This window comes from Acartia tonsa, chromosome 9 (assembly GCF_053477335.1).
Source record: "Acartia tonsa isolate MP-2025a chromosome 9, ASM5347733v1, whole genome shotgun sequence".
NCBI classification, from domain to species: domain Eukaryota; kingdom Metazoa; phylum Arthropoda; class Copepoda; order Calanoida; family Acartiidae; genus Acartia; species Acartia tonsa.
In genome coordinates, this window is record NC_137268.1 from 1090908 (window position 1) to 1113796 (window position 22889).

The 22889-nt window shown below is 31.7% G+C and overlaps 1 protein-coding gene across 1 annotated transcript in view; it reads right to left on the reverse strand.

Moving 5' to 3' along the window:
- Window positions 1-22889, reverse strand: part of LOC145328395 (uncharacterized) — a 310864-nt gene that overhangs the window by 19629 nt on the left and 268346 nt on the right. Inside the window, exons 24-30 of the mRNA XM_080172033.1 lie at window positions 16280-16345; window positions 15601-15830; window positions 14958-15087; window positions 14457-14602; window positions 13971-14037; window positions 13333-13730; window positions 10468-10989 (exon numbers count right to left, since the gene is read on the reverse strand). Coding sequence (XP_080028159.1) covers window positions 10468-10989; window positions 13333-13730; window positions 13971-14037; window positions 14457-14602; window positions 14958-15087; window positions 15601-15830; window positions 16280-16345 — 1559 coding nt within the window. The remainder of the gene's footprint in view (window positions 1-10467; window positions 10990-13332; window positions 13731-13970; window positions 14038-14456; window positions 14603-14957; window positions 15088-15600; window positions 15831-16279; window positions 16346-22889) is intronic.

Here is a 22889-nt window from a genome sequence, read left to right on the forward strand (position 1 = left end):
TTTTGTATCGAATGAAAATTAATTGACTTATAACATTTGATATCCGAGCAAATCAAGGTGGAAGGGGGAACGGGGAGGGAGGGGACATTGGCCTTTTTCATTAGTCTCCAAATCATTAAAATAACATTTTCTTGTTCTTTGGCTTAACAACTTTATGGACTATTTACCCCTATTTACGCTTGTGCCCAAAGTTTTATAACAACGTTATCTTATTCGTTGACTAAACAACTATAGGGAAATTTATTGAATTTTGAGTGGTTGGTTAATTAAGTTGAGTTCCAACAATCCATTGTAATCTACAGAAGGGGTAATTTTGTGTATCATTATTGTGGATATAAATCAATTTATTGGCCATTGTCTTATCATTTTAGATCCATGGGGGAAATATACCATTAGAACAGGACAGACAAATATTTTAATAACAGATTCAAATTTTTGCAGTCACAGAAAAAAGAAAATTAGGGAAGGTAAAAATTTAGGTTACTTAAAAGTTTTAAGAAAAAAATTTTAAACTACCTAATTTATATTAACAAAGATAATACTTTATCATCCTAAGTAAACCAAATTAATAGAAAAGTAAAAGGCTAAAATGTTTTTTCTTCAAGTGGTTGGAAAATCAAGTTATGTAATCAAAAAAAGTCCTAATTATTCCTTTTTGACAATTTAAAATATAAAAATTGCATTGCTTATATTAAATTTATCTGTCCTTCTACCCATGAATTCAAATAAAAAAAACTAATTTATATAATTTATATCTCTTAAGGCAATTTTTTGTTACTCTGCATAAACTTGTTTTAAAAGATTTTCCCAAAAAGATATTTTAGACCCCTTCTTTCTTAAAAAGCCATATATCAAATTGAACGTATTTTTTCCCTATATAGACTACAGCAAATCTATTTCATGAAAAGTAAATTTTAACCGTAATAAATAAAACTTTTTTTGGGGGTAAATTTATTTAAATCTAGTTGAAGGGGAAAATTTGAAAAGTATGGGGAAATGGCCAAAAAAAAAGTTTTATCAAGCTAGTTTTCACACTATTTGATTATATAAGCGTATTTCTCATTGTATAATCGTTAAAAATTTAACTTGGAAATAAATAAAATTGTTTAAAGTCTAATAAAAATACAAAAATTAAGTATACAACTTCTTTTATGCTAAGTCGATATTTATTACACTAGTTCCCAAAGTTTTATAATAATGTTTTCTTAGTCATTGACTTACCAACTTTGGGGCCTTGCATTTGAATTGGTTGGTCCTTTAAGTTAAATGTCCAAACGTTTCAGAAACTAATTGTAATATACTGTAGGTGTAATGTTGTGTATTATCATTTGGGATGTACATCAATTTATCGGTCATTGTCTTATCCCTTTAGGTCCATGAAAAAGAAAATGAGATGAGACATAATTTTCAGAAATATCTCGTCAGTCTAATGGAAGTTATTTCCTTTTATTCAAATTACATTTGTAGTTTAGACTAGTAAGCAAAATGGATATAGAATATACGTGGATATTATAAGAGGATAAAGATTGTCTTTTTTATGTTGCTAACACGGACATTATTTATTGTTAAGTTCGTTCATCCAGTAGGAGAGGAGGGGATGGGGGTAAAGAGGGTGGATTGTTATTTTAGCTAGCGGCGAGTGTCACTTATTAGAGTACATGATAGTCTGGTGTAATATCCAAGTAATAATAAATCCATTGTAAGCAAGAAACAAGAAATTAGATACATGGATAAGACAATGGCCATTAAATTTTTGTACATCCCCAATGATAATACATAATATTAGCTCTTCAGTAGATTACAATTACTGGTTGAAACATTTGGACACTCAACTTAATGACCAACCAATCAAAATTCAATAAAAGTCCTCAAAGTTGTCAATCCAACGAATAAGAAAATTTTATTAAAAAACGTTGGGGACTAGTGTAATAAACAGCCTCTGCCTGTAATTTAGTATACAGATATAATATAATATGGAAGTTTAATGATTAAAAAAAAGAAAAGGCAACGTTCTGTTCTGATTAGAACTTGTTTTCTGACAACATTTTGCCTCCAGGGACAATCAAGGGATATCGAGATAGGTAAATGGGAATATATACTAATTCTCCCCCTTAGTGATTTTAGAAATTTACATAATTTGGTGGTGCGACTACTCTATAGTTAATTCTGTGAACCTTTTTGTACAATAACCCAAGATATTTGTATAGTTATCCATTGCCTCTATTTTACTTTATTATAGGGGTGATTTCTCTTGTGGGGAGGTGTTATCCCCCTAAGAAAAGTTGAAACCTTCCTTTGACCCATGAGAAGCTTTACTGTAATGGAAGGAGAACCATATCGGTTCAAATACACAAACAGACATCCTGTTACTTTTACATTAGAATAGAATTATGGCAAGCATGATTTTAGGCTTGATTTTTATCTTTTGACGTTTCTATGAATTCTTAATTAAATACCTACCAAAAACGTAATAAGCAATATTCTTTTTATATTTGTAAATGGCTAGATAATAAACAAAATTACCTCTTCTCTTGATAAAAAATTGGTTGAAAACTTTGAACACTACCAGTTTGGTACCAACCATTAAAATTCCCAAAGTTTTTGAGCCAACAAATAATATATTATGGTTGGGCAACAGTGCAATTTATAGTTTAATGTCCCCTCTCTCCATGTTGATTTTACTGTATTATTAATATTGTTCTTTTTATGCTTTGAAATATCACCAATTATAAAACATGATTAAAACCTAGTGGGAAGTTTTTTATATCACCTTTTAAAAAGCATAAAGCTGTGATGAGTAAATATGAAAAATGGTTTTTAAAATGTTTTCCCATTACATTTAACAATTGTGGAAGAAAATAGCCAAAAAAAGTAACAAAAAAACATCTTATTAGGTATAAAAAAACAAGCAGTAAAACTCGTCACTTAATATTGTCAAATCATATAAATGATCATAAAATTGTATAAAAATTAGTTTAAATGCATAAATACTGATATAAATGGTCAATGTGTTACTCAGACACTCAACACCCACATAGGGTATTTATGCAATGTCGGCAGCAAAGAAATAAGTATTAAATAGCCAATATTTAGCTGTTAGTTTTGAAAATATGTAAAATTAAATAAATGCATCTATATATGTATGTTTTCTGTATGTAGTAAATAATTAAGAATTATTGTAAGAATTTCGCTTTTAAATGTTAATGAATTCTATAACAGTTTTATACAAAGACTCGTATCTCTTAAGCATACATATGTAGGTAGGTTTGTTTTCTTTTTGCTGCAGTGAATCATAAATAAATATGTTTGTACATATGTCTAGAATTAATTTTCCAGTAGGGCTGATAAATATCCGCTGGATAAGAACCGGTTCTCAGTCAAAATGAAAAGTCATGTATAGCATCGTATTACAGGCAATTTTTTACGAATATTAAAATAAAAGTCATCAAATAAACACTAGTTTTGAAATGAAAAGCACAATATTATTAACAGTTTTCCATTTTAATATACGGGGAAAGCTGTCTATAATATGATGCGATAAATAACTATTAGTAAAACCCAGTCAAAACTGTAAGCATTCTGTAAAATACATGAAATTTTAATAGGGTACCATTATGAAATAAAATCTTTTTTTGGGATTCCTAACAAATGTTTTTTTATGAACAAATAAAAATATCATAAAAATTTCCGCCTTTAAAGTACGCGTGTCGCGTATGACTCAAAAAAACCAATACAGTTTCACTCATAATCCGTTAAGAAAATCCATGTCTTATATGGTTTCATATATTTTTCCTCTAGTTGCAAACAAGAAAAATATAAAAATTTTAAACTTTTTTATTTGCTGATAGTTCTGTGTAAAACAATGCAAGAAAAATGCATTTTATAATCCTTTTTTCCCTCTTGTCTGACGTTTAATAAATCAATTTTGCAAGTCTGATTTTTGTGTGCATTTTTCATCTGTTTAAGCAATGCAAAAATGAGAAAATTGCAGAGAATATTAATAATTAAATTGTCAACAATTAATCCTATTATATAAAGTAGTAAGGGTTTTTTGTCTGAAGCTTAAGATATCAATAATTACTAAACCAATGTGTTCATAATTTGAGGTAAGCTTCATATAGGTCCCTTAGTGTTTTAAGGCTAATTATTCAGATTTTAGTCTTAGGATGGTTTTATGCTATTTTTCTAGCCACTCTACTTCTTCATATGCAGAGCCCATAGTTGCTAGGGGCGTATCCGCTAGTATAATATAAAGTAGGGTTTTTTTTTGATACAATTATTAAAACTTCTAATCTTGATTAAAAGTAAAATCATATAATGTGTTTTTTTTGTGTGTATATACATTATTTTGAAAACAGTTTCTGTTATTCCCAAAATCAAATCGTTTTCACTCAATTCTATGAAATAAATTGAAAAATCATAAAAATATTGTTTATATATATATATGTGTAAACTTCCCTGAAAATTATGGAACGATATGTCAAGCCGTTAACGAGAACTTACTGGACAATCGAGCAAACATACATTATACAACTTATTACATTATATAATTGTACTAGTAGCGGGCGCCCCAATCATCCAGGGGCTCTATAGGTATTAAAAGGTGTAGGGAAGGGCAAATGATGGCCCAAAACCATCCATTTATTCATGTGAAACTTAACTATAATGAAGATCTCAATCGGTTCAGAAGTTACAGAGAAATTGCAGAGAAGAGCAACAAACAAATTAACCTTACTACTTTACTTGGGCTGTTTATTACACTAGTCCCCAAAGTCTTAAAATAACGTTTTCTTAATTGTAATCTTAACAACCTTTGAGACTTTTATTGAATTTTGATTGTTTGGTTTATTTAGTTGAGTGTCCATACGTTTTAACTACTAATTATAATCTACAGAAGGGAAAACTTGTGTAACATCATTGTACATCAATTTATCGGCCATTGTCTTATCCCTTTAGATCCCTGTTTTCCTGAACTATTTTTCAGGGACAATTTAGCTTTATAAATTAGGCAGCTATTTTTTAAACGTCTTTTTATGCATTCGAGCTTGTGCCAGGAGCGAAGCTACTCTTTTATTTACTTAAAAATACACAACATTACTAATGCTCTAGATTACAATTAGTGGTTGAAACGTTTAGACACTCAAACATGATAAACCAACCAATAATGATTCAATACAAGTTGTAAGGTCAGCGAATAAAAAAACTTTATTATAAAACTTTGGTTGGGGCTAGTGTAATAAAAGGCCCAATGTCCCCTTCCTCCCTACTATCTTGTGTGTTTCTTGACATGATGTTGAACTGTAAAATATTAGAAAATGAATCAATTTTAATTGCAAAATATTTTTGTTTATGTACATTAAAATATGCGATTGCTTCTTCTAAATTTGGAAAATAATATTCTTGTTCTGTGTGTGTTTGAAAAATAAGGTTAAAGAAACAGATTTATATAACCCAAGACAACAGAAAAACTACGCAAATTGCTTAAATATCTGTTTTAAGTACCTTTATGACATGTAGCTTTTTATGCCATGGTTAGCCTGAGCAAAACTACATTTAAAACATAGGAAGAAGGATTTAAGAAAAAAATCTATTCAATCTTTTTTTTTCTGTCAGTGAGATTTTACTTTATATTGCTTAACTGCCCATATTACCCAAAAGTAAGATGTCTAATTTAAAAATGTTGTTTTTTAAAGCAATTTGACATTTTTAATTTTCTGATTTAGCACATAACTTTTATATTACCTTGACATTTTGCAATGACGATTTCTAGGACGATTAGACACAATGTCTATAATCTATAATCAATTCTTAAATTTGAGTATGCCCAAATTAATCATACTGATATGATAGATTAAGTTTATTTATCTAAAAGGTACCTATCTCTAAAACTACAAAATACATCGTTTAAAAATATTACCAACTTGTTTAGAGGTATTAAAATTATTATAAAGAATCCTGAAATGTAAATCTGACAATTAATAAATCTAAAAACATTATATTACTCACGTAGAAAATGGATAGGGAATTTTTTTTAAATTGTAATAATTTAGAATGTGTAAAACCTATATCACAACGTTTTCTTATTCGTTAGCTCAACAACTTTGTGGGCTAATCATAAATTTGAGTGTCCAAAAGTGTAAACCACTAATTGTAATCTACAAAAGGGTTAAATTGATGTATCATTATTTGGGATATACATCAATTTATCTGCCATTGTTTTATCCCTTTGGATCCCTGGCTAAAAAGTCAATTATTTATGTATTGAATCTATAACTAGCGGCTACGCCCCTAAAGGCCTCAAGCGGAAAGTTAAATGTTTTCTTTTCAATCTATGTTGTTACACTGTAAAGGAGAACCGTATCGGTTCAGCGGTTACCTAGATCCTTCAGTACAAACAGAGAGACACACAGAAATCCTGTTACTTCATAATAAGAATTACAAAACTGTAACAATATTAAACAATGATTAAAATAAGTCAGCAGTTATCCCCAACGCCCCTGGTAGAAAATGTATTAAAGGCCAGCTGAATTCTAGTTTCCGATTGTGTACATAGCACCCTTATGCTATATCAATATTTCCTACTAGCTAAAAAAGCTTCAAACCTCAAAAAAAAAAATTTGAAAATTAAAATTTATACATAATATCGCTTTACCCTTTGACCGGAGTAGCTGCAATATTTGGGTTATCTGCTGTACAACTTCGGAAATTAGGGAACAAATGGGCAATCAATTTCATCTGACTGTATTGTAGGTTTGCAAAAAAAGAAATCTTGTTTGCCACACCTTTATACAAGATCCCTAACAAAATATCACAAAATTAGCAATCATAAATTACCAAATATGACAGGAATCTAAATGGATAAAACAATGGACGATAAATTGATGTATATCCCCAATAATGATTCACAAAATTACCCCTTCTGTTGATTACAATTAGTGGTTGACAAGATTGGACACTTAACTTAATGAAAAAACAAACAATCAAAATTCAATATTTGTCCCCTATGTTGTTATACCAACGAATAAGAAAATGTTTATACGGAAACTTTTTATATATCTATGGGTGGTTTTAGCCTATTTGTTTTACATAATAAATACACGCAAAGACCCTAAAGTCTATGTAAAAGTTGCTAATTATATAAATCAGCTATGGATATAGTATCAATACGATTTTATTAGGGATCTATTTTTTTATTGGTTTTAAGACCATCTCTTTAGCTTATCTATGTTTTCTATGCTATTAACTTGAAACTGGCTTTAAAAATGCAAATACTATAAAGGATCTATGCTTCTTTTTAAAACCGCTACGAACATTTTATCCAAAGAAGGTGTCCTAACTGTTGTGATTTTTTATAGCTAGTCTGTGTTTTTAGTAAGTAGTAGATGTAAAATGATCCATAGAATTTAGATATGCAATCGTTTTTTTGTAGACCTCTTATTTTTAAATCAATTTAAGTTTTTAAAAAATTAAGTTGATTTTAAGGTACTAAAAGGCAACAAAAAAGAAGAAAATTGCAATTATGAACAAAAGTATTAAGATCTTTCATTTGACACCTTACTTTTTAAATTCTGATGAGTAATTATTTACAAAATCCATTTTGTTGAACCCCATTGAATCTAAACTTTGAACTTTAGGAGCTCGTATCGAATGGGTTAAAAAATCACAAAAGTTAGGATAGGTTCTTTAATCATGTATCCTTCCGTGTTATGCGATTTGTCGCAATAAGGATTCCATAATATTCTAATTTTTGAGAGGTAAGGGGGGAGAGGGCATTTTACTATATTAGGAAAATAGTTAATTTTGACTGTAAAACTAGTCAACTTCTAGTTCGGACTATCAAAAGGATAGGTTTTTTTTTATCACGATTAATCATTAAAAGTTGATAAATAGAGATGGGGTATATGAATAATCCTATAACATAAAGTAGTAAGTTTTTTGTTTGTTTGTAGCTTAAGATTTCAATAACTACTTTCATTTCATCTTATGGAAACTTCGAAAAGGCCCCGAGATTGTTTTAGGCTAAAACAGGGCCCGTATGTGCTATGAACGCAGCTGCTAGTAAATTTCAAAAAACAAACAAAAAATTTTTAAAATATGTTTTAGCTGAAAAAGTTATGTTGAAAACTTTTTACTTTTTAGCTTTTAAGTAAATCTTCTAAAGTATAAGTTACACTTATAGCTTGTAGTAAAATATGATAAATCTTTTCATAAACTTTTTATGATTTGTACTTTTAGCAACATAGCATATATATAACATATATATATATATATTTTTAGGGGGGGGGAGGTTAATTTTTTTTCTGGGGGCGATTTCTCTTGGTAGTTATAAACCTTCCCGGACCTATGAAAAGCTACCCTGAACACACATCCTACTGCATATCTAAAAATATATCGAAAGAAAATTGCCTAAAATATAAGGCTACCATATTTCAGCAATTTAAGCCTTTTAGCTGACTGCCAATTTTTACTTGCAATTTAGGTATGAAATTTTAGTATTTTTGCAAGAAACTTTGAACAAAAATAAGCATAAGATTTTTTCTCGTATTCATTCGAATCCGGTGGATAGGAACCGGTTCTCATCCATACGAAAAAACTATGTCTAGCATCGTATTATATCCAGTTTTCTACGAATATAGAAATGTACAATCATAAGATTAAAACTATTATATTAATTTTAAGAATAAAAAAAATTTATTTTTAAGCAATATCTCACCGTATATTTACTGAAAATGCCATCATAGGTAATAAAATGACAATTCTTTAGCTGCTTTAGCTTTTGAATATTGTTGTTTGAATGCTTTAAAATCCATGGGGGCTAATATACTAAGGTAAATTACATAAAGCTAATCAATTTGTAGTCTTTTCAAAATCAGGGACAACAGCTTTTACTTACAAGGTTTGGACTCACTGATACAACCAGGAAGGGAGGAGACATTGGACTGTTAATTACATTGTTCCCTAAAGTTTTATTATTGGTTGGCTTAACAACATTGGGGACTTTTATTGAATTTTATTTGGTTGATTCATTTAGTTTAGTGTCGAAACGATTTAACTATTATTTGTAATCAACTAAAGGGGTAATTTTATGTAACATCATTGGAAATGTACATCAATTAATCATCGTACAACACATTTTTAATTTAATGAAAAAGTTAAATTTTGTCTACTTTCAAAAACACCCCAAATGTGCGAGCTTCAATTATTGAAGTTCTTGGAATAAAGATACCGCTTTGATTCGCTCAGACGCGGGGAAAATAATACATGCAAGGTTTTTATAATTTACAGGTGGCTTCCCCCATAGCCTTCCTCAGTATAATCTTTTTCTTGCAAGTGAAATTTGGAAGCTTAATGTTTTTAGTTACTTAAATAGGTATTAAATAACCAAAAACAACTTTGATTTGAAGCTTAAATGGGAGTTGCATAACGTTAAAATTCAGAGATTAGAGATTTTAATATAATGTGTAAGAAAGGATAAGTTTTCTGATAACCTTGTGTAATAGTTCATCATAAAAGCTTGGCATGGCCCTTATGAATTCTTCAATTGGTATCAAATATCCAGCTAACGAAAATCGACAAAAGAAGAAAAATGTGCAAATATTTTTGATGACAAACCATCAAAATAATTTTTAACATTGACTTTTCGAAAGAGCAACACAATATATATTGTTCATGGATGTAGTTATGGGAAAATAATAGAAATTTTAATTATTTTTTTATTGCCAGTTGAGATTTACAGACAAATTTTGAGCAAGTTAAAAGGCCAGATTGTCAAATAATTTTTTTTTTATCAAAATAATGGATATAGGTATTACTTGGATATTATTACACCAAATATTATTGTTCTCTAAATAAGAAAATAGTAGCGGGCTAAAATAACGATCACCCCTCCCTTTACTCCATCCCCTTCTCTCCTACTGGTTAAACAAACTGACCAACAAATGACATTGGAAACAGCAAGCTAACTGACGACAATTATTCTCCTGTTATAATATCCACTTATATTCTACATTCATTATCAAAATATAGCATATTTTGGAACAATTTGGCAATGTATTTAACCATTTATTTTTTTGAAAGGTAGGCATTGATTTAATCAAGATTCTTTTTCAAGACTTAAGCTCCTTGTCGTTTTTTCCGTTGAAGTATGTGTGCTTTTACACAGGGATTTTAACGGATAGGACAAAGTACAATAAATCCTCAATATCGATAAACAAAATTACCCTTTCTAGTTTCTGTTGATTAGAATTCATAGATTGCCAGTTAGGAATCAACCAATCAAAATTCAATAAAAGTACACAAAGTTTTTAAGCCAGCTAATAAGATAATGTGGTTATAAAACTTTGGGTACCAGTGTAATTTACAGTCCATTGTTTTAACCCTTCCATGACTTTGTGCTTTTTCGTTAGAGTATTTTACTTATATATTCAATGTGTCATGAATTGTTAAAAAACACGAAAAAAAACTCACCTAGAAATGTCATTGCTCTTCTGTACATTTTTATCATCGTTCACTTGAGATATCTCTTCACTTGTATCAATCACTTTAGCCGCTACAAGATTATTATCAGCCGTTTTATCATTGGCTGCTTTATCATCACTATAAGCTGCTATATTTTCAACAGCCACTTTATGAACAATCACTGATTTTTCAGCAACCGCATTCGCGGATTTTGTAAAATCTGAACTGGCGGATTTTTTGTGATTTTCGTTGGTAGTGGTATGATTCTCAATAACGGAAGCATCAACCTTTTTATCATGCTCGGAGATATCAGAAGCCTCATTGTCAGACACTATTTCATACGAGCTGGAGGCGTCGATGAACTTGATAGACGGCGAGAAGCTGATCATCATGGAGGGGTCGTTCAGATCAATGTGCTGCTCGTTGGCCATATCAACCACCGACGCAATGACATCTTTTGTGCTTCTGGTGGTTTGTTGGTTGTTGGATTTGTTCCCGGCGTAAGGAACTGAATCACGTTCAAGCTTGGTCCTAAAATTTGTTAGATTTGTCATTAAATTAAAAGAATAGAGGTGACAGAAGTTATATGCAACTCTGCCCACAGATTGATTTTAGATTGGGTTCAAAATTTATGAAATGATAATTCAAAACGTTTTTTAATCTGATACTTAACTTTAATTATTATAAACTTTTAAGTCATTCCTTTTGGAATGGGAGCTGAAAGATTATTTTCAAATAGTTCAAATAGATATCAGGTTTAATGAAAATAATTGATATATTATTACTTGGATATCGCACCATATTTTTAAATACTCTGATAAAGTGATGCTCGCAGCTGGCTAAAATATAGTTTCCCCCCGTCCGCCCCCTTTACCCCATCCCCTCCCCTCTAATTGGATGAACGAACTAAGCAAGCTAAATTGATGACAATTTTTTCAATGTACTTATGAATGGCAGTTTATTATTAGTCAAGATTATTTTTTTTTCAATTAGGCTTACAGGGACGTCTAAGCTTTTAATTTTGAGGGGGGTTAAATGAGTTAAAGTCTTGCCTCCTTATTTTGCAACCTTAAAAATATCTATTGTGTATCTATCTATCCCTCATTAATGAATTGAAAAACGCCTTTTGTTTCGTTATCTGCTTAATCATTAACAGATTTTTATTTTCAGGGATTAATATTCCCGCGTAAAAATGAATGAATCTAAAGGTATAAGACAACGGCCGATAAATTGATGTACATTCCCAATTATGATACACAAAATTACTCCGTCTGTATATCACAATTTACGGTTAAAACGTTTGGACACTCGATGTCATGAACCAACCAATCAAAATTCAATGAAAGCCCCCAAAGTTGTTAAGCCAACTGTGGTGACTAGTGTCAAAAAAACTGCCATAAGTCTCCTCTCTTTCTGTTAAAAATGAGCCATGTGTGCTAGTTGGTACAAGAGTTGATGGGTTCGAGTCTTAACTCTGTCAAAACAACTGGTGAAATTCATTGTACTATAAGGTATTAATATAAGTGTTTATGGCTGAATTTGGGTTGAAATTAATATTATATATTTAGCCCTGTTCTCTTTTTATTGAAAAGAAATGAGACTGAGTTTTTGGCAATACTTTATTCAGAAATCAGATGCAATACCTTCAGGGTTACATGGATAAGACAATGGCCGATAAATTGATGTACAACACAAAGATTATACACAAAATTACCCCTTCTGTAGATTACAATCAGTAATTGAAACATTTGGACACTCAAGTTAATGAACCAACCAAGCAAAAGTCCCCAAGGTTATTAAGCCAATGAATAAGAAAACGTTATTATAAAACTTTGGGGACAAGTGTAATAAACAACCCAATGTCCCCTCCCTCCCTGGATGCAATAGCTTCGGGGAAACAGGGATAGGACAATGAATGACAAATTAAATATCTCCTCTAAATCTTTTTCTTTATTAGCAATGGATGTAGAATAAATATGGATATTTTGATTTGACAGGGGAAAAATTGTCGTCAATTTAGGTTGCTAACGTGGACATCAATTATTGGTCAGTTCGTTAATCCAGTAGGAGGAAAGGATGAAGTTCAGACGGAAGATGGGGGGATCATTATTTTAGTCAGCTACAAGTTTCACTTTGATAAAGTACATGATAATCTGAGGTAGGATCCAAATAATAATGAATTTATTTTGATAGCTTAGTCTTGGGAGAAAGAAAGGGCTGTAGATTAATTTTACTTATACTGTTTCCCTGAATAATTTAAAATATTGCAACTAAAAGTGTTTATTTAATGCCGTAAAAACTTTAATACAATCTTATTAGGGATCTAAAGGGATAGGACAATGGCCGATAAACTGATGTACATCGCCATTGAGGATACACAAAATTACCCCTTCTGTTCATTACAAATATAGATCGAAACGTTTGGACACTCAACTTAATGAACCAAACAATCAAAATTCTATAAAAGTTCCTAAAATTGTTAAGCCAACAAATAAAATTTTTATTTTATTTTAGTTTCTAAAATAATAGCTACCTACTATGAATTTATGCTTATATCCAAGAACACTAAAATCCTTTTAATAATTCTTTTATTTATAATTTTTGTCTACAGAATAGGATTGGATAAAAAAGATTGGCAATAGCCATTCAATTTTGATTTAAACCAAAAGATTTTGAATATCACAGTTATGTAACTGATTTTAATCAAATAAATTTTCAAATGGAAAACTTAGGGTTTAAGCCGAAGGCTCTGGCTAAAAATTGGTATTAATTTTATGATTTTTATTTTAATATGCGTAGAAATTTCTTTTATACGATGCTATACATGATTTTCAATATGGCTGAGATTCGGTTCAAATCCAACGTATATTTTACCTTTTAACAGGAGCAGAGTTTTCAGCTTGCGGCGAGCTTCGCGCTTCTGTTTTCTTTTTGAGCGGCGATGTTTTACCGGTAACCCGTGCCCCAACCACGCCACCACGTACAAGACTAGTGGTTCGTTCACCGTTGGAACCGCCATTGGCCGCAGAACCTCCGCCGTTTTGCGGCTTATCTACAGATTTCCGCCGTAGGCTTTCTGGGCTGAGGGCCGTCACTAGAAGCTCTTTTAACGATTTTTCCTCAGTTATACCGCCGCTGTTTACGTCCAGATATGTTGAGCTTTGGTCGCCGCTGTTGCTTGACACCGCCGTAACCGGGGATACGTCACCGCCGTTTGTAGTGCCGCCATTTTTGCGGCCCATTGTAGGCGAGGTGAATTTTCGGAACTTTTCCTAAATTGAAATCAAATTTAAAATTAAATTTCCTGTCAATTCTAAATTCAAATTTAAAAATTTTAATAATTTTATTTCTTCTTTTTATAAAAAGCTTCAAATATGTCCCAGGATGGTTTTATGCCATTTTATTTTTAGATTTAAGCCTTGGGATGCTTTTAGGCTAGTTTTATGCCCCCTAGAGGCTAGGGGGCATACGCTTGTTTTCTATAAAACGAGTATCTAACTACTATACAATACCTTAAAGCTCAGTCTTCTGGTTTTGGTTGGAGATCCTCCTCCCCTTATAGCTTCTCCCCCTCTGTACCTAAAACAATAAATAGTGTTACACACACAAACTGGCAAAATGTTTGGAGACCACAGTTTTAGAGGTCCTTAGGGGCCATACAAATTGCGCATGAGAAAGCATTTTCCAGTATGGCTTCGAAACTGATTAATATCTGCTGGATTATGACAGGTTCCAAGCCATACTGTAAAACCATGTATCGTATCGTGTCGTATTATAGACAGTTTTCTACAAATAATGAAATAAAAATCGGTCCATCGGGGCTAACAAAACTAGAATTAATATTCTATTTTTTATTTTAATATCAGCGGAAATACCTAGAATTGAATTGACAGAAAAAGTAAATTAATACCTACCTATATTTTGTTTAAATATTTCTAGAAAGTATTTTAAATTAACGATCATGACTATTCGTTGCAAATGAACACAATGATTCTTACCTCATGGGGCTATTGCCGCGGGGGTTAGGTCGTGGCAGTTCTTCCAGCGGTGACCTGAGACTCATCTCACTGCCCACACTTGTGGAGATCATTGTCTCGTCCTCACTCAAGATCTTCATCTCATGATCCTCATGCTCAAAGTTGACCTTAATAACAGGCGCTATTAATAAATCATTGGTTATGACATTGAAATCATCAATTTGTGTTATCATAGGAATCTTGGACAGGGATCTAAAGGGATAAGATAATGACCAATAAATTGATGTACATCCCCAATGATGATACACAAATTACCCCCTCTGTAGACTAAAATTAGTGGTTGAGAGTTTTGGACACTCAACTTAATGAACCAACCAATCAAAATTAAATAAAAGTCCCTAAAGCTGTTAAGCTAACAAACAAGAAAACGAAATTATAAACTTTAGGGACTAGTGTAATAAACAGCCCAATGTCTCCTTCCTACCTAGATCATGGATATAATAGGTTTGAAGATATAAATACCTGTATTTCTGATATATCCAGGTTGGAAGTGTGAAGCTCGGAATTTTCCAGTTGGAATTGCACTGACATCTTGCGTTCAAAATATGAATCATGGGAACTACTCCGGTTGTGGGACTTGGGACTTCCATGTCTAAAGAAACAAAATGGCGTCTTTTTAATATTCTTTTTAAAAGCGTAGCTTTTTCTATAGTTAGGGTCAATCAGTCCGTCCATCCGGAAAGGAAGACATTTTTCGTTAATTTAGGCATGTTAAAATTATCCTATGGATTTCAAACTTTGCGTGGTGATTTCTATAAATTCTTATGTGATTTGATTATCTGATTGATCTTATTTTTGGAATACTGATTCCTAGGAAAACAAAGTAAAATGAAATAATCGAAGCGTCTCTATAATCAGGTCCTTAAAAAGTAAGTATGTCCTTAAAAATTATCCTGTATTTGAGCAGTTTTTCAACAAATTTACTTACAATTTTTTTTCGACTCTTATTCATTTATATTCTGATTATTCAGTTCTGACACTCTAAAAGTTCGTTTGTCCTACCGTTTCAGAGCTTCGCTTTTATGAATGTTGTCATCCTTGTTTTCTTTATCTAATGAAACTTTTTAAGCTCAATCACTCACAAAACTCACACGTGTATATTTACCTTTCCAGTGCCGACGCCACAAGCTCAAGGGGACCAAGCTCATCCGACTCCTTGCTGGTTCTATCCCCTATCACGAGACCACTCTCGCCATTACTCGTCTCTGATTGGTTGCTCTGCGGAGACAAACAGCTGATCAGTACAGCAGCTGCCTTGTGATTGGTTGGGACTAGATTCTCAGCACTGCGCACGGGACGCAAGGCGCGTGCACTCGGTGAGGGTAGGGTACTTATCTGAAATAAAATATTCTTATAATTATGATTTTACCATTTTTTAACATGTGTGAGAAAGAGAGGGTGAGTATATAATCGTTGAATTAACCTACTGAGCATGCCTCATGGCCTTATTCCAGTTCTCACAGAAAATGTGCTGAGAACCGAATAGAGATCAGCTCAAGAACCAATGAAGAGAATGGATAATTTATTAATTGGATCTTACACCAGATTTTCATGTTCTTTAATAAAGTGAAACACGCAACAGGCTTTAATAACGATTCCCTCCTTATACCCACTTTACTTCATCTCCTTCCCACCATTAACGAACTGACCAATACATGAGTTCCATGTTAGCAAGCTAAATTGGCAACAATTTTCCCTGTGTCATAATATCCACGTATATTCTACATCCATTATGAAGAGTGATTTACAATAAGCTTTATAGAATACTGGTTAAAATGTTGTACCTGACTAATATTAATATTTCTGATGACTGAGGGAGAGCTTACTTTCCTGTCCATCTTCTTCTTGTCCTAAAATAGTAAAGTTAAATTCAAATTAAAAAGCCACACAAGAAATAATCTCTTCTGAAGATGATAAGGAAGATTTTAATAGTTGAAAAAAACTTTGATCATGGATTTTTTAACAAATAATTAAATTGGTCTAATGTTTTTTTCCAGTATGGCTTCGAAGCTAATTAACATACGCTGGATTAGAACCGATTCTGAGTTATACTGAAAATTCAGGCATAGCATCGTATTACAGACTATGGATTTAAATTAATTTTATAAATTTTCCTTTACTATCCGCGGAAAGCTGTCTAAAATACAATGCGATAAATAACTATTATCAACATTTACATTATGTATTTTCAAATATCCACCCTTTTGCCATCCGAGATGCATTTTAAGATCATAAACAAATAATCCTTATACTAAAGTAACAGGCTGTGTGTCTGTGTGTTTGTTTGTACCGAAGGATCTCGCTAACCGCTAAACCGATCGGGTTCTCCTTAACAGGGTAGCTTCTTATAGGTCCCGGGAAGGTTTATAACTATTTTCTTGAGGGGTGGGACACCCCCAACCCCCCCCCCCAAAAAATGAAAAATACCCCCCCCCCCTCTAAAAAAAATTTTTTATTTTATTTTTTTAACTAAAATTAAAAATGGGGGGGGGGGCACTCTAGGGGCGTAGCCGCTAGTCACTTCATAAAGTAACTTTTATAGAGACATAAACTTCAGGGTTACCAAGATAGATCATTGGTAGATAAATGTATTCATCCTTATATGGATACATTATTTAGAAGTGATATAGGAATGTGAGTATTATTAAAGATTATAGGTTATTGTTTCTCATAATTATGTACAAAAAATTTTCTTTAATTGGGAGGGAGGTTGTAGTTTAAGTGATCTATAAGATTAAAAGATATGTAAGATGAGATAGATGGAGGTTAATTTCTAATTCAATTCATCTAGGCATCATAAAATAAAGACAATTTATTTCATTAGTTTTTTTATATGTTTGACCATGTATCTGTCATATATGCTTAAAAACGACCTATTTCTACCTAAAATCTTCTTCATATTTCAAATCTAATTACTTGGGCTTTCAAAGAAACTGTTTCAGTATTTGAAAAAGTCAATTTTTAAACCCTTTTTGACAGATTTATGGCCAAATATATGATCGAACATATAAAAAATGAACAGAATTTACTTTTCCTTTACTTCTTTCAATTATTGTGTCATAAAATGTATAATTTTCTTTTAAGTACCTAGATATTTAAAGAAATATTTCATACAGAAAAAGAAATGATAGGAATCGATATACTATTACTTGGATGTTGCACCAGATTTTCATGAACTCTAATAAAGTAATACTTGCTGCTGGCTAAATTAACGTTAACCCCCACATGCACCATACTTACCAAATCCCCTCCCTTACTACTGGATGAACTAACTGACCAATAAATGAGGCTCATATTTGCAACCTATTTTGACGACAAATTTTTCCCTGTCAGTATATTTAAGTATTCTATATCCATTATTATAGTTATTTGCCCTTTACTACAGTACATACATATATAGTTAGAAAAATCAAAAAAAGATTCTACTTTTAGAATAAATCTTAAAATTCTTGTTTTCAGTTTTCGCATGAATAGCTTTTGTTTTTGTCGATAGGAATTTTAGGCATTTTTCTAATACAAAAACTCACATTTTATATCTAAAACAAACTGCTTTTTCTCTTTTTGTCTTTATCTACATCTATTCTTAATCAAACTTTTAATTTTTAAAATCTATTTTTATCATCTATCTTTAATTTGCTTATTATTCTTTTTCTTTATTATTGCCTATGTCCTTGTTTTAACTTTAAAATTTAAGTTTTAGGGGAAAGGTAAAAAAGTAAAAGGGGGAGAGGGAGATTTCTAGGGGCGATTTCTCTTGGGGATATTGGTGGTACTCTCCAACAAAATAGGTATAAACATTCCTAGGACCTATCCTGTAAAGGAGAACCATATCGGCTAAGTGGTTAGAGAGGTACAGACACACACCGAGATCCTGTTACTTTATTATATCTAAATCTAAACATATCTAGTGGAAAACTCTCTTTTTAAAAATATTCATTTATCTATCCACAGCTGCAAATATATTGCTAAAATAAAATAAAACATTTAAAAACATTCCATTCATTAAATCTCGCTTAACAAAACAAATCTCTATTTCCGCTCATGTAATAAAGGTACGAGTAATTCAATTTTTTATCTTATTATCAATTTATCATTTACTAGTGGCTACGCCTCTAGAGGCCTCTGAACCACCTTATGCAAGGAGGGGTGACTCTCAACTTTTGATTTTAATTTTGAAAAGAAAATTAATCGGGGGTAATTTTTTGTCACTAATTATGTACTACAATAATTGGGTATAGTCCCTTTCGTGACAACGCCTCTTAAAGGGCGTTTCGTAGTATTTTAACATTAGCCTTTCTATCTCTAGCCCATTCGGGGAGCTCTAACCCTGCGGGGCAATCACCTAACCTAACGTAAAATAACCTATCAAATTGCTGCGCTATTAAAGAACTTACCTGTGCTTTTTAAATTGTAAAAATGTAAAATTAATGTGATATAATATCGTTCTAAAATATTAAATAATGAAAACAGGATATATTTGATACATAAACATAAATAGATGTATGTAAAGTTTAGCCATCATTTCCGCAAAATATCACATTATCAAATCATCAGAACTACAAATTATATTTTGCTTCACTCATAATTTTACATACATAGGTCCTCTAACATTTGCTTTTGTGTCTTATTCTGAGTGCTAGTGGCTAAGCCATTACAGCGCCAAAAAAACCTAAGCTGGATCTTTAAATTATTTCAATGGTGCGCCAAATCGGGGTGAGCCAACTTTCCACCAATGAGAGCACAGCATTTTACGAAATGCCGCGCTGTGATTGGCTGAAATTCGGCGCACCCCGATTTGGCGCACCATTAAAATGATTTAAAGATCCAGCTCTAGAAACCTCTCCGTGACCTATAGACTATACTGTAAAGGAGAAACATATCGGTTAAGCAGTTAGCGAGATACTTCGGTACAGACAGACACATAGGGATCCTGTTATTTAAATATAAGGATTAACAGTTAACACTTAGCAGATGTGAAAATATGCGACAATGATAGCATACCATTAAAAATGCTATGAATGTAAAAATAAAATGCATAGTAAGGAAACAAGGATAACGATATTTTAAACATTCTATCCAAAATATGTATTACCGGCCTCAAGGGGCACTTGATTAAAATGGGAGGAGGGAGAGGGTGTTTCTTTAAGTGGACTTCTCATTTGTTTGAGGGGGAGGGGGGGTATTTTTTTTTCTTTGGGCGATTTTCTTTTGAAGGTTGGAGACATGTAATAAGCTTTACTGTAAAGGAGAACCATATCAGTGGTTGGCGAGATCTTAAGCTACAGTCAAGAAATCATATTACTTTTAAGGAGATCTTAGAAACAGGGCTCGGCAGTAAACGACGTTTTGAAACTTGAAAACCAGCTAGATTTAGCACCTAAGAGGTTAAAAATTAGGGCCTATTGGGGTAATTAATTTGGATTGTTATTGGTATCTATCTAAAGTTCCTTTTAACTTCAATTTCAAAGCAGACAATTAATATAGTAGCTGCGCTTGGAAAAAGAGTGCGTAATGCCCCCCGAAGGTCAAGTATTATACAAAACAATTGAAAATAAACATTAATAAGGGGATAATAAATTATATAGAATCCTTAATTTTTTTTATTTAAATTATAGAGTAAAACCTACTTGAAACACTTTAAAGCTTCATTACCCCATGACCTGAAGTTTTCGAGATCTTGAAGTCATCAAGTACATACATACATCCTACTATTTTACGTATAAGATTTAAACAAGCATTTTTTGCTGAGTATAACTAATGCAGAATAAATGGCCAATTTATCTATCTTTTTATTTCTATATGTAAGTGATGAAAAGGCACATTTTGAAAAAGGCTTAAATCAATATTTTTAATTTTTTTTCAACGCAGTCACGTATGAAGTTTAAGGAGCGAAGCTACTCTATAACTAGGGGTTGTCCGTTCGTATTGTTGTTACTAAGCTTGATTGACTGTAGTATTCTAATTATGTTTACTTATTTGTTGGCTTAACAACTTTGGGGACTTTTTATTAGTTTTAATTTGTTGGTTCATTAAGTTGAGTGTCCAAACGTTTTAACAACTAAAAGTAATCTACAAGAATGGTAATTTTGCTTGTCATCATTGAGGATGTACATTAATTTATCGGCCATTGTTTTATACCAGCTAATATCCTTATAATAAGTAAAAGTATGTTTGTCTGTACCGAAGGATCTGGCTAACCACTGAACCGATCGGGTTCTCCTTAACAGGGTAGCTTCTCTTAAGTCCCGGGAAGGTTTATAACTATTTTGGGGGAGGGTACCACCACCCTCAAAGAGAAATCGCCCCTAGAATTTTTTTTTAAAAATCTTATATATAAATTGTATTTTAGGATGCATTTCACCCCTCCTCAAGTGCCCCTAGAGTGCGTAGCCGCTAGTTAGTTATAAAGTAGCTATGTTAAAAAGTTATTAAAAACATAAAATTGTATTTTTTGTACAGAAAACACACAATGTACGTATTTGTTACTACATTTTCCTTAAAATGATTAATAATGATTTCATTTTAATTTATTCTTTTTATACATTCATAAAAACAATACTACCGTAGTATAATACTGATATAGAATATACGTGGATGTTATGACAGGGTAAAAAATTGTCATCAATTCAAGTTGCTGTTCCCCCTGTCATTTATTAGTTAGTTCGTTCATCCAGTAAGAGGAAAAAAACAGTATATGGGGTTTATTGGAGTAAATAATAATCTGGTGTAAGAACCAAGTAATAATAAATCCATTAGATTATTATACCTGCCAATCGTTATGTTTATGTTAGACAAGAACAAACGTGTTCCTAAGTAGCTCAGTTATAACAAACCAACAATCTTATTTCAAAGAAGAACAAAGTATTATACAGCAAATAAAAGTGTTGATGACGGTTGTAGTGATGTATAGGTTTGCCAGGAAGGGCTTGGACATTAGATTATCAATAATTCAATAATATCACGCCATCTCATTCGTTGGCTTAAAAACCTTAGGTACTTCAATTAAATCTTGTTTGATTGGTTCAAACTGGCAGTGTTCAAACATTTCAACCATTAATTGTTTGATTTATCATAATTGGGGGTATACTTCAATTTATCTGAATTTTGGAGTAGTTTTACTATATCATTAACAAAAATAACTACTTAAGCACAAAATTGAAAACCAGATAATTAATCACTAAAAGGACAAAATTAAGACAAAATTAAAGAACTACTAAATACTTAAATTTTATTTTTTTTAAATCAACCAGAAGAGGTAATGGAAACTATTTTGCTAAGAACATTTCCGCCAGTTAAGTCAGCTTTGGTATACAGTAAATATTATCCAAAAAAATATCCTTATCCATTTTTTCTTATTTGTTTTTCAGAAAACTTTTCAGTTCTCGTGGAAAGAAAACACATAAAAGTCTTTTTTCCGGTTTGAACGATTTTTCAATTCTTGATTATTTTGTCATAGGACTTAGGCAGGGTTCTAAAGGGATAAGACCATGGCTGATAAATCAATGTACATCCCCAATGATGATACACAAAATTATACCTTCTTTTGATAAGTGGTTATACGTTTGAATATTTAACTTAATGAATCATCAACCAATCAAAATACACTAAAATTCCCAAAGTTGTGATACCAACAAACAAGAAAACTTGATTTAAAAACTTTGGGGACTAGAGAAATAAACAGCCCAATGTCCCCTCTCTCTCTCTCTGAGACTTAGGATTAGGTCATGTATCTGTTTAAAATATTTAAAGGGGGGGGGGGAGTAGCCAGCCTTAATATACAACCCTTTATTCTCCAAAAATCTAATAGCATACATTGATTTACTATTCTGTTTAACCGTGGTTTTATTGCTTTTTAATTACATGGTATTGTTGTCATTATATCATTATTTTAGAAAAAGGATTTATAAATCACGAGTAGCGCAGCTAGTATACAATTAGGGGAAGTAGGTACATACGTCAAATATCGGTATAGATAATATTTTTAATGCTGCCCTGTTGTTTCCAAACTTACTATTATTTATAATAAAATATAAATTCGACTACAATATTTTTTCAATTCTAAAAATAAGTTTTTCTGTTAAGAAAATACAAAACATAGCATTGGAAAAATTTGCAATTGTTGTTATGCAGAATCCTTGCAAAACCCCTTAAATCGCAAGTGATCCATAGGAAATTCCTCAAACCCTAAAAGGGGACTATCCACGAACAAGAGCAAGTAATTCTAAACACCTTCCAGCATTGATCCATAGCATTTTTTTTAGTGAATTTACTAGGTTTATGTTTGATATTTGGTTTATCGACTAAAAGTGTTATATGAAAAAAACACTTTGAAATGTTAAGCATTCTTTGGTGCAATATCATCAAATTTTTGATGAGTTTAAACTGTTGTTTAAA